Source organism: Elgaria multicarinata, chromosome 6 (genome assembly GCF_023053635.1).
Source record: "Elgaria multicarinata webbii isolate HBS135686 ecotype San Diego chromosome 6, rElgMul1.1.pri, whole genome shotgun sequence".
NCBI lineage: Eukaryota > Metazoa > Chordata > Lepidosauria > Squamata > Anguidae > Elgaria > Elgaria multicarinata.
Genome location: NC_086176.1, coordinates 43,264,334 through 43,276,335, shown reverse-complemented (window position 1 = coordinate 43,276,335; position 12,002 = coordinate 43,264,334). Strand labels below are relative to the sequence as shown.

Genomic DNA, 12,002 nt, shown 5'->3' with positions numbered 1-12,002 from the left:
CAAAACTATTTTTATTCTCTCTACATTCTTAGACAGTTCAGAAAAGAGATCAGGAAAGTTGTCATGTTGCAAAACGATGAATGCACATGTGAATAGATGCAGGAAGCATGCACATTTCAGACGTGCGTCTTCCCAATCAAATGACAACAATAACTAATGGTGGTTTAAACACTTGACAGTTGGTTATTTAACCCACCATGGGTTATCATGTTGTCTGATGGGTTTGCAGTAGTTTTACCCATCAGTTTTCCTATACTATGTTAAACACATTGACAGGGAAAAGCAACATAGCAAAGTATCTAGAATCACTGGTGTTTTTAACTATCAAATTATGTAGTCAATAACATATCATCACATTTGCTCTGAAACATAGATGTGCAAACTCTGCTCTGCTACCAACAACTTAATTCTATTCTCTGTGTTTGTCTTCCAATAAAGCAAGCAGTATTGCTGTGCAAACACTTTAAGCAGTTCAAGTAAGTCTAAATCTGGGGTGTTGAATCTTAGGACTGCAGGTCAAATCTGGTCCACCAGGGGCCCAAATCTAGCCCACTAGGGTTCCCCAGATAGTCACGTCGACTTTCCCTGGCCTCACCCCCTTTCTCTGACTGTTGATCATTTGGTGGTTTCCTAGCATTTTCATGGTTTTTCCCCATTCTAAAAGGTTGAACTGACTCTCCTAAAGCTTAGTTACTGAAATTAACAGCTTCAAGCTAAAATATACTGGTATTTTTTTGGGGGGGGGAGGCTTGTTGCCTTTGTCCCCCTTGCCTTCAGCTCCACCCAACACTGGAATGCAGCCCCCAAAAGCTTTTCCAAAATTAACTTTGGTCCTTGGGTTGAAAGATGTTCAACATCTCTGATCTAAACCCTGCACACATGGATCCACAATTGTAGATACCAGCTCACTGGTGGCAAAAGGAAATCTCTTCCTGGCAATTAGTTGCCCTTGGATGTCCAGTGTTGATTTAAGAAACCCATCCCCATCTGAGTTCTCACCCCATTGAAGAGAACATGGATTGTGGAGGTGGCATCTCTCATCATGCCAAACAGGAGGGAGAAAGATCCTGACCTTGTTCTGAGTTCTCTGAATGTGCCAGTCACTCTCACTTTATGTTGAGCTCTGGGGATACTTGAGCAGTGAAAATCTCTGTCACTGTTTCTGCATGTCTCTAAATGTGGTGCAACTGCTTCTGGGTGTCTCCCAATCCTGCCCTTCTCCTGAATTCCAGCAGAGGACTGTGGTCTATCCACTCTGAGTCAGGACTTGGACAGTCTCTTTTATTATCTCTAAACTTTCCTAATACCTGGCAGAACTTAGGAGAAGAGAGAGGTTGGTAGCAACCAAAAGAAGTGGCTGACTACCATGGCTAGCCAAAATTCATAGCCCCTTATTTGTACATGTATATGTGTTTGCTGAGTGAATATATACAAACAGCACAGAAATTAAAGTCAGCCTGGCTGACACTGAAAGAGAAATCATCTTAATTTTTCAACTAAGTGCTGTTATGTGGACAACAAGTAAACTGTAAACAGGTGGAATACACATTCATTGGTTGAACAGTTCCAAATAGATGGCCATTGTTTGCAGAAGACAAGCCCTTATATAAGAGACACATTTTCAGTGAATTTTATGGCCTGTTTGATGCTATTCAGATGTTGAGCACATGTTCTGCAGGAAGCCAAGAATACCACCTATGATTTACTGCTGTCTAAGTGGTGGAAGCACGAAGAATGAGCATAGCAGCCTTCTGCATGAATTCAAGGTAGGCAAACATTTCTCACCATAGAAAGAGATGAAGCAGGAGTTTAAATCATCATAGCTCTCAAGCCATACACAGTGGTGCAATTCCCATATAAACCAATAGAAATACTCCACTAAGAGGCCTGTAGACCCTACTGTTTGTAGATACCTGTTCGCAGCTTAAAAGTCTAAACTATCTAAAAGTTGCAAGCAGTTTAAACATAGGCTTAGCCTGCAGGTATGAGGCATTCTGAACAATATTCTGATTGTGCTTATTATTATTATTATTATTATTGACATTACTTGGTGCATACTGGGTGTGTGTGCACTGCACCGAAAATCTGAGGGTCCGACGGTGCTCCAACGGAGCTCCAAACTTTTGGTGTGAATAGGGGTCGTTCTTAAACCCATTGGATACCTGTGGTGCAGAGCGAAGGCTGTTTGCTCTGTCCCATTTTTGGATAAAAGTTTCATTATGGCTATGGCAATTAACCAAAATGCTTACAGCTTTGTCATTTTTAAAGATAAAGAGATGAAACTTGTCACATTGACAGCTTTTAAGGAGGGCTTTAGACCTGCCAAGTTTGAAGCAGATCCCTTCATCCTGTGATTTTTAAAGACTTTTTAAAACTTTTGACAGCTCAGTTGTTGCTTTAAGCAAATAGAGTTATGAGGTGAGTTTTCAAACACACACAATACACACACAATACCAATCACTTACCAGAATGTGACCTGAACTGGAGTAAGGCGCTGTTGTAACCGAGTGTTATCAAAATGGACTCTTTCCCCACACGGCAGTATTCAGTATCATTGTTAACTAAGCATTTAAACACACAAATCCCATCAGCTGCAAGGAAGAAAAAGTTATTTTTCAGTAAATTTATTACAAAAACAATGCATAAACATACATATATTCGTCAACATATATCAATTGTCTGGCAGTTGCATTAGTGGATACCATTTTTAACAAGTAGTATGTTTTCTTCTCAAATGACATTAAGCTGGTTCATGTACAAAGCTAAGCCATAGTTTAGCACAAAGTATATGAGCAGGAACAAACCCGAGCAAAGCCTTAGTCTCGTACACACACCTCGTCCTCCTCCTCCTCCTTCTGAGAAGCTGGGAGCAGCTTCATAATCCATGGGCTGAAATTGAACTTGTTCAGAAACTGACCAGAGTTTGTTTACAACATTGGTAGGCAACTTTGGGAGCTCAGGCAGTCATTTTCACCTCCCGGAACCCCACCCCCACCCCCACCCCCACCATGGGTGACAGTCTGCCGGGAGACCTTGGGGAAAAAGGTTTTTTAAAAAAAGAATTTACAAAAAGAAAAAAGAAAATTTCTAAAGCACTATGGACTGCCAAAAAGATCAAATTTAGCTTGTTTGCTACGGAGCCTTAACACAAGTCAAATTTAGCTTGCAAAAAATTTAAATATGACCTTTTTGGATCTCTATAGTTCTGGATGACTTTTTTCATTATTGTTTTTTTAAACTCTTTTTCAGAGTACGGCAAGGATGCACGTTTCCCACTCTTACTTTATAAACTATGATAACAACAAGTAAGGATTCATGGAAAGTGAAACTAAATGCTAGAGAAATCCTCCTTCCAACTGTGCAAGAACAAGGCTTCACTCAAATTCATTCCCGTCTGGGTATATAACACTAAAACCTGGTTTGGTATTACAGGTGAAACACCTCATTTTGTTATGTGCCTGTTTTCATGTTCTACAACATGGCTTCATCGTCACCTAATTGTTTTTGGAATGCCAGAATCCTTTTGCATAACCCTTTGCTATGAATTCACTAGATGCCCTTTGTATCAATATGGTGGTCAGAAGTAAAACCAGCAAAAGCAGTAAGATAGTGTTTGAAGGAGGAAAAGGAAGTGAGAAGGAGTTAAGAGGTAGGGGTGTGCAGAGCGGGTCTGCTCCTCCCTGAAATTCATGGTGGAGCTCTGTTGAGCAGTTTCCCTGCTCCGATTTTCAGAGGCAGTCTGTCTCCCCACACCGCTGGATTACTCACCGAAAAACTGCTCAGTTTTCAGAGAACCATGCTAATATTGTCAATGGGAATGTATACATCTCCATAATTTTTAAAGATAAAGAGATTAAACTTGGCACCCTGGTAGCTCTTAAGTAGGGCTTTAGCTATGCCAAGTTTGAAGCATATCCCTTCATCCCTTGATTTTGAAAATCCCCCCCAAACTACCCCCCAAACACACTCCCTTAAACTGTTTATATGCACTTCATCGTCTCTCAGGAGAACTTGCAGAAGCAGCAGGGAAAAGGCTGTGCCTAATTTTGGGTGCGGGGAACTAGAAGAAACACGTCTCCCTCTCCCAACACGGCCAGAGCCAGCTGCAGCACCCATTGCATGCCTCATAATGGAATAATAAGCCTTTATTAATCAGAAAAAAATGTGTGCTGCTTGTGCATGAGTTTTGAAAAAAAATGTGCACTGCAACATACACACAAAGTAGACAGACTGCAGAAAACACAACACAGAACTCACAAAGGATTAATTTTTTTTGAACGGAGGGGTAGTAGACTAAACACACACACACACACACACACACACACACTATATATATATATATATATATATATATATATATATATATATATATATATCAGCAGGCACTTGGGGATGAAATGTAAGATAAAAGATTGGAATGGAAAGATAAAGCGATTTTTTTGATATTTTATTATATAGTTTTGGTGGGTGGAGAGTAGACTGGGTAACAGTAAAACACACACTCACCAACTAAACAGGAGTGTGGGGTGGGGTGTTTGGAAGCAATTTCAACAAGAACAAACATTGACTGAGACAGATAGACTGGGATTTAAAGAAAGATTGGAAAGATAAAAGATTTTTTTCTCAATTTCTTTTTAAATTTCTCAGTGGGGGTAATAGGTTAGCACAAGAAAACACACACACATTCACTCAATAACGGGCGAGCATGGGGTGGTACTACAAGAAGCAAATAAAAACAGATACAGAAAGAGCAAAGCAACCCAGCCAAAAAAAAAAAAAAAATGGAAACAGGAGCTATCTCTCTCAACAGCTAGAAATGAAGCAGATAGAGCAAGCACAGCTAACAAACTGAGAACTCTCTCTTTCTCTCAGAATCTCTCCTCCTTCTTTTATTATTTTATTTTATTTATTTATCATACTTATACCCCGCTCCTCAGCCAAAAAAGGCTCTCAGAGCGGCTTACACTTAGCAAAAAAGACAGTCCATTCTTTCCAAATGCTCCACGAGGAATGAGATGTAGGGCAGGGAAATATGGGTTATATCATTTGCAATCCCGCCCCCTAAGCAACGTGATTGGAGGGAGAACAGGGAGGAGACTGTGGCTATGGGTTAGCCACAGATGTCAATCTCAAAACTACCCTTCCCTCACCCATCAGCAACAGTGTCTTCCAAATATGGAAGTGTTTGTCCATCAACATGAAACAAGCCCTCATGTCGCCTAAAAGACCTTCGGATACCTACGGCACCGTGATTTCAGAGGTCCGTTGGAGGACCATCAGACCCCTGGATTTTCGGTGTGGAGTGCACACCCCTAATAAGAGGTAGAGTGTTAAGAGGGGCAAGGAGAGAACAGTAGTCCCTGTAACTAAGAAGTCATCTTAATAAAGCTTGGGTGACCACATGAAAAGGAGGACAGGGCTCCTGTATCTTTAACAGTTGTATTGAAAAGGGAATTTCAGCAGGTGTCATTTGTATATATGGAGAACCTGGTGAAATTTCCTCTTCATCACAACAGTTAAAGCTGCAGGTGCCCTGCCCTCTTTTAAATCTGGTCACAGTATAGCTCCTTCAGCTTTAACTGTTGTGATGAAGAGGAAATTTCACCAGGTGCGATATGCATACAAATGACACCTGCTGAAATTCCCTTTTCTATGCAACTGTTAAAGATACAGGAGCCCTGTCCTCCTTTTCATATGGTCACCCTAAATAAAGCACCCTCTTTATATGAAGTTAGGAGTTGTTCCGTTGATTACTTAAGGAGTGCCATATGAAACATCCTTAGGCAAGATGACTCTTTCTCTATCCCAGCCTCTCCACCTGCAATATAGGGATTACTCAGATAATATTTGTGAAGCACACCTAACACTCCAAAGCACTATATCAACACTGCATTTTATAATATCACTAGCTGATATGCCCGATGTTGCTTGGGTCTATGAATAATGTTTATAACATTTATTTGATATATAATAAATTTCTATGCAACTTATAAATCTTCAGGTTGGTTGTTGTTGTTTTTAGTTTGGTTGAGTTAGTAAACTGTATTGTTAGAATAAATGGGAAATTGTGTTAATAAGAACTGTATTTTAAATTAGAGCTTCGTGATAAACCACATTTTTTGTTTTACCTGAAAAGCCACACCTCCCATCATGCCTTGGCTGGAACATCTGTCTAAACGTCAAATACAATCAGGACACACAACATCCTTTCTGCCAGCTAAAAAAGATGCAAACCTAAAAATATGTTTTCAAAATATGCCAGGCATAGCCCAGATATCTGAATAACATATAACAGGGAAGCAGATCCACCACCTGATGGTGCTAGTGGCATTATGCCACTGCCATGAAGCCACATAGATGATAAAGCAATTTTCAATATCTCCAGCTGAAGAAATTGTATTTATGAAATGTCCTGAAGGAATAATAGCAATTTGTACTGGTCATGACCATGAGTCACAGTTTGGTGGCAAGAGAAGACTCTTGGGAGTTCCACCGAAGGCATGTTGGGAGTTGTAGGCACAAGCCTCAGTTTTTTTAATTAATTTTTTTTAAAAAAATTCAAATCCAAAATTTCATGTTTTTAGATTTTTTACAGTCAGACCTATCAGCGTGTCAAATTTCAAGTTTCTACCCGGCATTGCTCGGGCCCCCTATGTCTGCAAGATAATCATCTTAAAGTAGCAGGGCAGTGCTAGGCCTGTGAGTTAACCTCTAAACAAATTAAATTCATTCCCCCCCCCTCTTACCCTCACGACAACCCTATCCTAGGCCTGAGAGGTAACTTTAAAACAAATTAAATTAGTTTCTTCTCTCTCTCTCTCTCCTCTCTTCTCCCTCAACACCTGGCCAGGGCTTCCTTGAAGCTATTGTCATGATTTTCCTTGTCTCTCTTTCAAATAGAACTTTTGCCAAAAAGCCTATAATGCACTGCAACTGAGCCCTAAGTGGGGCTCAGGATGTTCTGGCTATTAAGCCTTCTGTTTCAGGCTAGCTGTTGCTAGAATAACATTATTGTACCAGTGCCTTACATTTTGTTTTCCTGTCCTTGCCTTGTAACTGAACCTCTGTGTTACTGATCCTTGGAGTCTTGCATTACTCTTCTTTTTTGACTGCCTACTTTTTGCAACTACTTATTTGTTTGATCTTGGCTGTGCCTTAGAAATGACCTACTTCCCTAGTAATACTGTGCTTTGACTATTGCATGTATCTTGACCACTCCTGCCTTAGCCTGATCCCATACTGGACTGCTTTCTTGACTTGCCCTATAATTTGCCTTAACACTGAATCTGATTCAGCTAAAGCAGGACAAATGAGTGTTTTCTGACTGTCTACGCTCACCTTGATGTGTGTGTGTGTGTGTGTGTGTGTGTGAGTGAGTGATCAAGCATCCCATGGCAGCCATTTTTAAGAGCACCTACATCACTCCTTCAAAATTTGAAATGTGCCCATCAGCCCAAAAAGAGTGACAACCCCTAAACTAGCTCCACCACCCTGTATATAACTTAACGTGGCACTGCTGTGGGTGTGGGTGTAGCATATTCTGGAGACATAATCATAGATATGGGAATGAAGAGGCACTCTCTTCTGATCTGGGCTGGGCTATGTACTGAAGGTGGTTGAAACAATAGCAAAATATATCATATTCCATACATTATTTCTCTACCACAAAACAGAGAAAACCATGCAATATTGAACTGCTTTAATGACACACCACAAAACCCTATTACAACAAGAGCCCTTTTACAAAGCACACAATTCCTTCAACATATAAATAAAGTTAGCATTCCAGACATGCTACATTTCTTTATGTCTGATACAGGAAATTTACCCTGCATTCCATCAGAATACAACTCAACCATGGCAATAATTTTCCATTAAGCAGAAACATGCAGTATGAAACTCCTTAATTAGTTTCCTTAAACGAAGTCACTATGATTTCTTCCCTTTGTAATTCTTTGACACACCATTACACAGTTCTAATCCTTCATGGCATATTATGAGAAATGCCTAATTTGAAACATAATCATATAACTGCTTTCTGTATAAGTTGCTTTACCTTCCACCTGGCACTTTCCCGATAATAGAGCTGTCATTTGTTGTCCTTTGATTAATTTGTTTTAATCCTTATTGTAACATGTAGCTGCTGTTTCTCAGAATAGCTTTTATAAGGCAATACCACAAGTCATGATTCACAGGTTAGATGAGTAATGAGAGGTGGGTAGTCGGTGGGTAGTTTTGCTGTAGAGTGAAGTTAAGGGGTGTGTCATATTTACTTTTTTATTGTGGAGGCAAAGTGCACATCCTTCCAAGAGATAAAAACAGGTTTTTGGAAAGGGAAGCGAAATATTCATGAAATGAAGGGGGCATTGCTGTGTGTGCTGTGAAATGTGACAACGATGAGAGGTTAGAGCAAGAGGCACAGCAAGGAAGACAATAAATATTTATTTTTTCAAATGCATTTCTAAAGGTCACAAAAAGCACAAGTAAAGACGGGCTTGTCATGCATCAGCAAGGATGACAAATGTGTTACATGAGAGTTGCTTGTAATACTCTCTATACATTCAACGAACAATTCACCATTTCAATTTATGGGTGGGGGTGGGGGAAACATTGCATTCCCCCAGCAACAAGATATAGTGTTCTGTGTGATGAGGAAAATGCAATAAACACATTCTACATCACCTTCAGGAAAGACATCTGGATCACATCTCACCCTACCCTCTGCAATGTATGAGAAACAACTGCATATTTGCTGCTTTGCAAACTGATAGACTGGAACAGGCTATCAGGCTGGGTGGGTTTTTTCATGTCTTCTTGTGGATTAAGACAACTACTTTTCCCAACCACTATGGATAGGCAAGACATGGAGGGGTAGGGCCTTTTCAGCACTGGCTCCAATTCTGAAGCACTCCTTCATTCCTTATTTTCTTTTAGGCAGCTAGCTAAAGTGGTTTTCTCTCATTGAGCTTTTGAGGCTGTAAGTTTGTTCCGATCTGTGTCTATTTCCTACTAACAGCCTGTCATTTTAAAAGTTCTTACTGAATTTTAATAACTATTAGTTAACTTGTAGGCATTCAAATGGAGGGACATAGTACTACAAATAATTTAATTAATTAATAATAAATGTACAAGTATCGGCTTCTTCCCCCCCCCCCCAATAAACTCAATAATGTGTTCCTTGTTTCAGTAGCTTTACAAGTGTTTTCTTAAAAGCATACCTAATATTCTTTAATAGTACCATTCTTTGATATTCTTTCATAAAGCAAAAAAGTGTCAAAATGGTTCATTTCTTATAAAGACAGAGACAGTCAAAAGTCACCCCCTCTGGAATCTGCTGTTATCCATGTTCTTTAGTTATTTCTTTTCTGTACTATGGAAACATGTTTTTTCTTTAGATAACCGACATGTGCATGCCATCTTACGACTATAGCAGAGAGACCAGTTACCCTATTTAGCATCTTTCACGCAGAACACCACAAGGTGCTTTAAAAAATAAAGTACACTTCCATTTTAATATAACTGGATTACAGTGGAATCCTATGCAGAGGTGGAGGTGCTCTTAGTACTACCAAACAAAAGATGTTGTGTATTCAGACTCTCTCTGCTTAACATTTTCTGTGGTAAAAAAAAAAAAAAGACAGAAAAAGCACTGGGAAAACATGGCAGGGTTACCAATGGAAGATGACACCATCTGGACCCCTGAAAAATTCTTGAATGAGGCAGGGCAATTGCACAATAATTTTTTTTTATTTATTTATTACATTTCTATACCGCCCAATAGCCGGAGCTCTCTGGACAGTTCACAATAATAGCCTAATCTGAAAGAACCCCGTCCCACTGAGTTCAATGGGACTTACGCCCAGGTAAGTGTGTACAGTATTGCAAAGCTTAGTTGTTCCTATTCATCTGATGAAATGGCCCCCATTGTTTATACTTAGTATTTCATCTCAGTGTAAAATGGTCTAATGATTTCTACCTAAGGCAATTTCTGAAAAATCAATTATAAAGAAATCTAAACCAACATAATGCATGCTGGTGCAGAAAGATTTAAGGAGGAGTTCACATAGATTAAATTATTCTATTTGATTAGTATAATTTGACCAAAACGTGGCTCTTTTAGGAAGCCTTTGGTTGATTTGGTGCTCTCTCTCTCTCTCTCTCTCTCTCACACACACACACACACACTCTCACACACACACACACGGGATGTTATTTTGGTTATCTAAACATGTTTCCTAGTAAGAAAATAAAAATTGTAGTTCTTTTTCTCAACTTTGCTTAGTGGAGTTATATAGTCACAAGTTATTGAAAGCACCACAGTAATAAAAGGGATGGGGAAAACATGACAGCTCTGACTGTCTGCAAACTATCTGACAATCAATATACAAGCTAGCATATCCAAGGAGTTCCATGGATATAACTCATGGTGTTGCTTACATATTTTTGGCAGAGATGAGAAGAGATATGTTTAGCTCACCATGCAAAGACTATTTTTCCTGTTCTATAGGAAAAGAACTGTCATACTTGAATGCTAAAATATGTAATTAACTTGTCTGATTATCAACTAATTTACCAGAAGCACAAAAGAAGGAACAAAGGGAGTTATTGTGCAAAATGACATTGTGTTCAGACACTGGTATTTCGCATAGCTGCCATCAAACTGTGTGGCAGCTTTGAGATGATTCTTCCTTTTGTCAAACTGAGGATTCAAAAATCTGTTTGATTTCCTGTTCAAATTCTACAGAAATGCAACAGATACTCTGCCTAAAGTTGTGTGTGGGTGCTTGCTTTAGCACTAGTGAAAAGGAGGTCAAGCCTTTGCTTTCATGCTCACTGCTTGACTTTAGAGAGAAGCCAGATGGAATTAGGTTACAACTAAGCTAAGAGAAGGTTGAGAGTGCTGAGATCTATTACTGCTGGACGAGACAGGAAATCATCTGCTGCTACTTTCTCCTGTACAGTAAGGTATTGAATGCCATGCTGGATAATAGCTGAATCTGACTAGTGTGGGTCTGTGATACATATTATTTCTTATTACATTAATATTCCACCCTTTTTTCCCTCTTGCAAGGAACCCATGGCAGCTTACACGGTCCTCTTCCTCTCCAATTTTATCCTATGATATAGATTAGACTGGTAGTCAGTCCCAAAGTCACCCAATGAGCTCCATAGCCGAGTGGGGACTAGAGCACAGATCTCCCAAGTCCCAGTCTAGCAACTATGCCACACCGGCTCTCAAACTGAACTCAGTCTGCTTGAACAGCAAGTCTAGGATCTGCCAATACCCCTCCTGCCCACTGCTACAATGCTTCTGCTAAACTTTCACCTGCTGCCATGGATTATCATGAATGTGCATATATAACTGTATATATGGAGGGAGAGGCGGGTAACAAATAAAATTATTATTATTATTATTATTATTATTATTATTATTATTATTATTATTATCATCAATAGCCACTCTTAGCCTACTCCTTGGCTGATAGATGTACAACTGGGGGCAATGATAAAGAATTCTTGCAGCATATGTGCTACAATAAATGCTATGGCAGCACCAAGAGACAGTGAGCCCCTCTATCTGCACCCCTGAACCCCAGCAGAATGCATAGACCTAATGAATAATATCTGGTCCTTTACCTCCTCCAGAAGGACCTCTTATTGAACATGAGAAACTAGCAGAAGTGTTTTAGCATCATAGCCATAGATAGCATCTGGCTCAAAAGTGGGGATCATTACAAGGTGGGTGTGGAGGGTAGAGATAAATTCTGCACAGAGCCTCACCAACTGCATGCTTCCTGCTGTCTAGTGCTGAAATACTAAAATTAAGTAAAGGATGTGCTTTGCTTATTTTAACATTTATCAGACAAAAAAGTGATTTTAAGAAAGGAATTTTGGAGCAGGAAACATCCATCTTAGATGGTTCACTAAATAAACCATCAGTTATGGGGGAAAGAACCAGGACTGACCAGTTCCTCAGGGCAAGGCCACTCTCACAGCACCCA

General features: G+C 39.7%; 1 protein-coding gene across 1 annotated transcript in view; it reads right to left on the bottom strand.

The window, feature by feature from the left end:
* The window catches only part of LOC134400752 (histone-arginine methyltransferase CARM1-like), a 77,732-nt gene that overhangs the window by 50,237 nt on the left and 15,493 nt on the right, over positions 1 to 12,002 (bottom strand). The window contains exon 2 of the mRNA XM_063129288.1: positions 2,466 to 2,591. Coding sequence (XP_062985358.1) covers positions 2,466 to 2,591 — 126 coding nt within the window. The remainder of the gene's footprint in view (positions 1 to 2,465; positions 2,592 to 12,002) is intronic.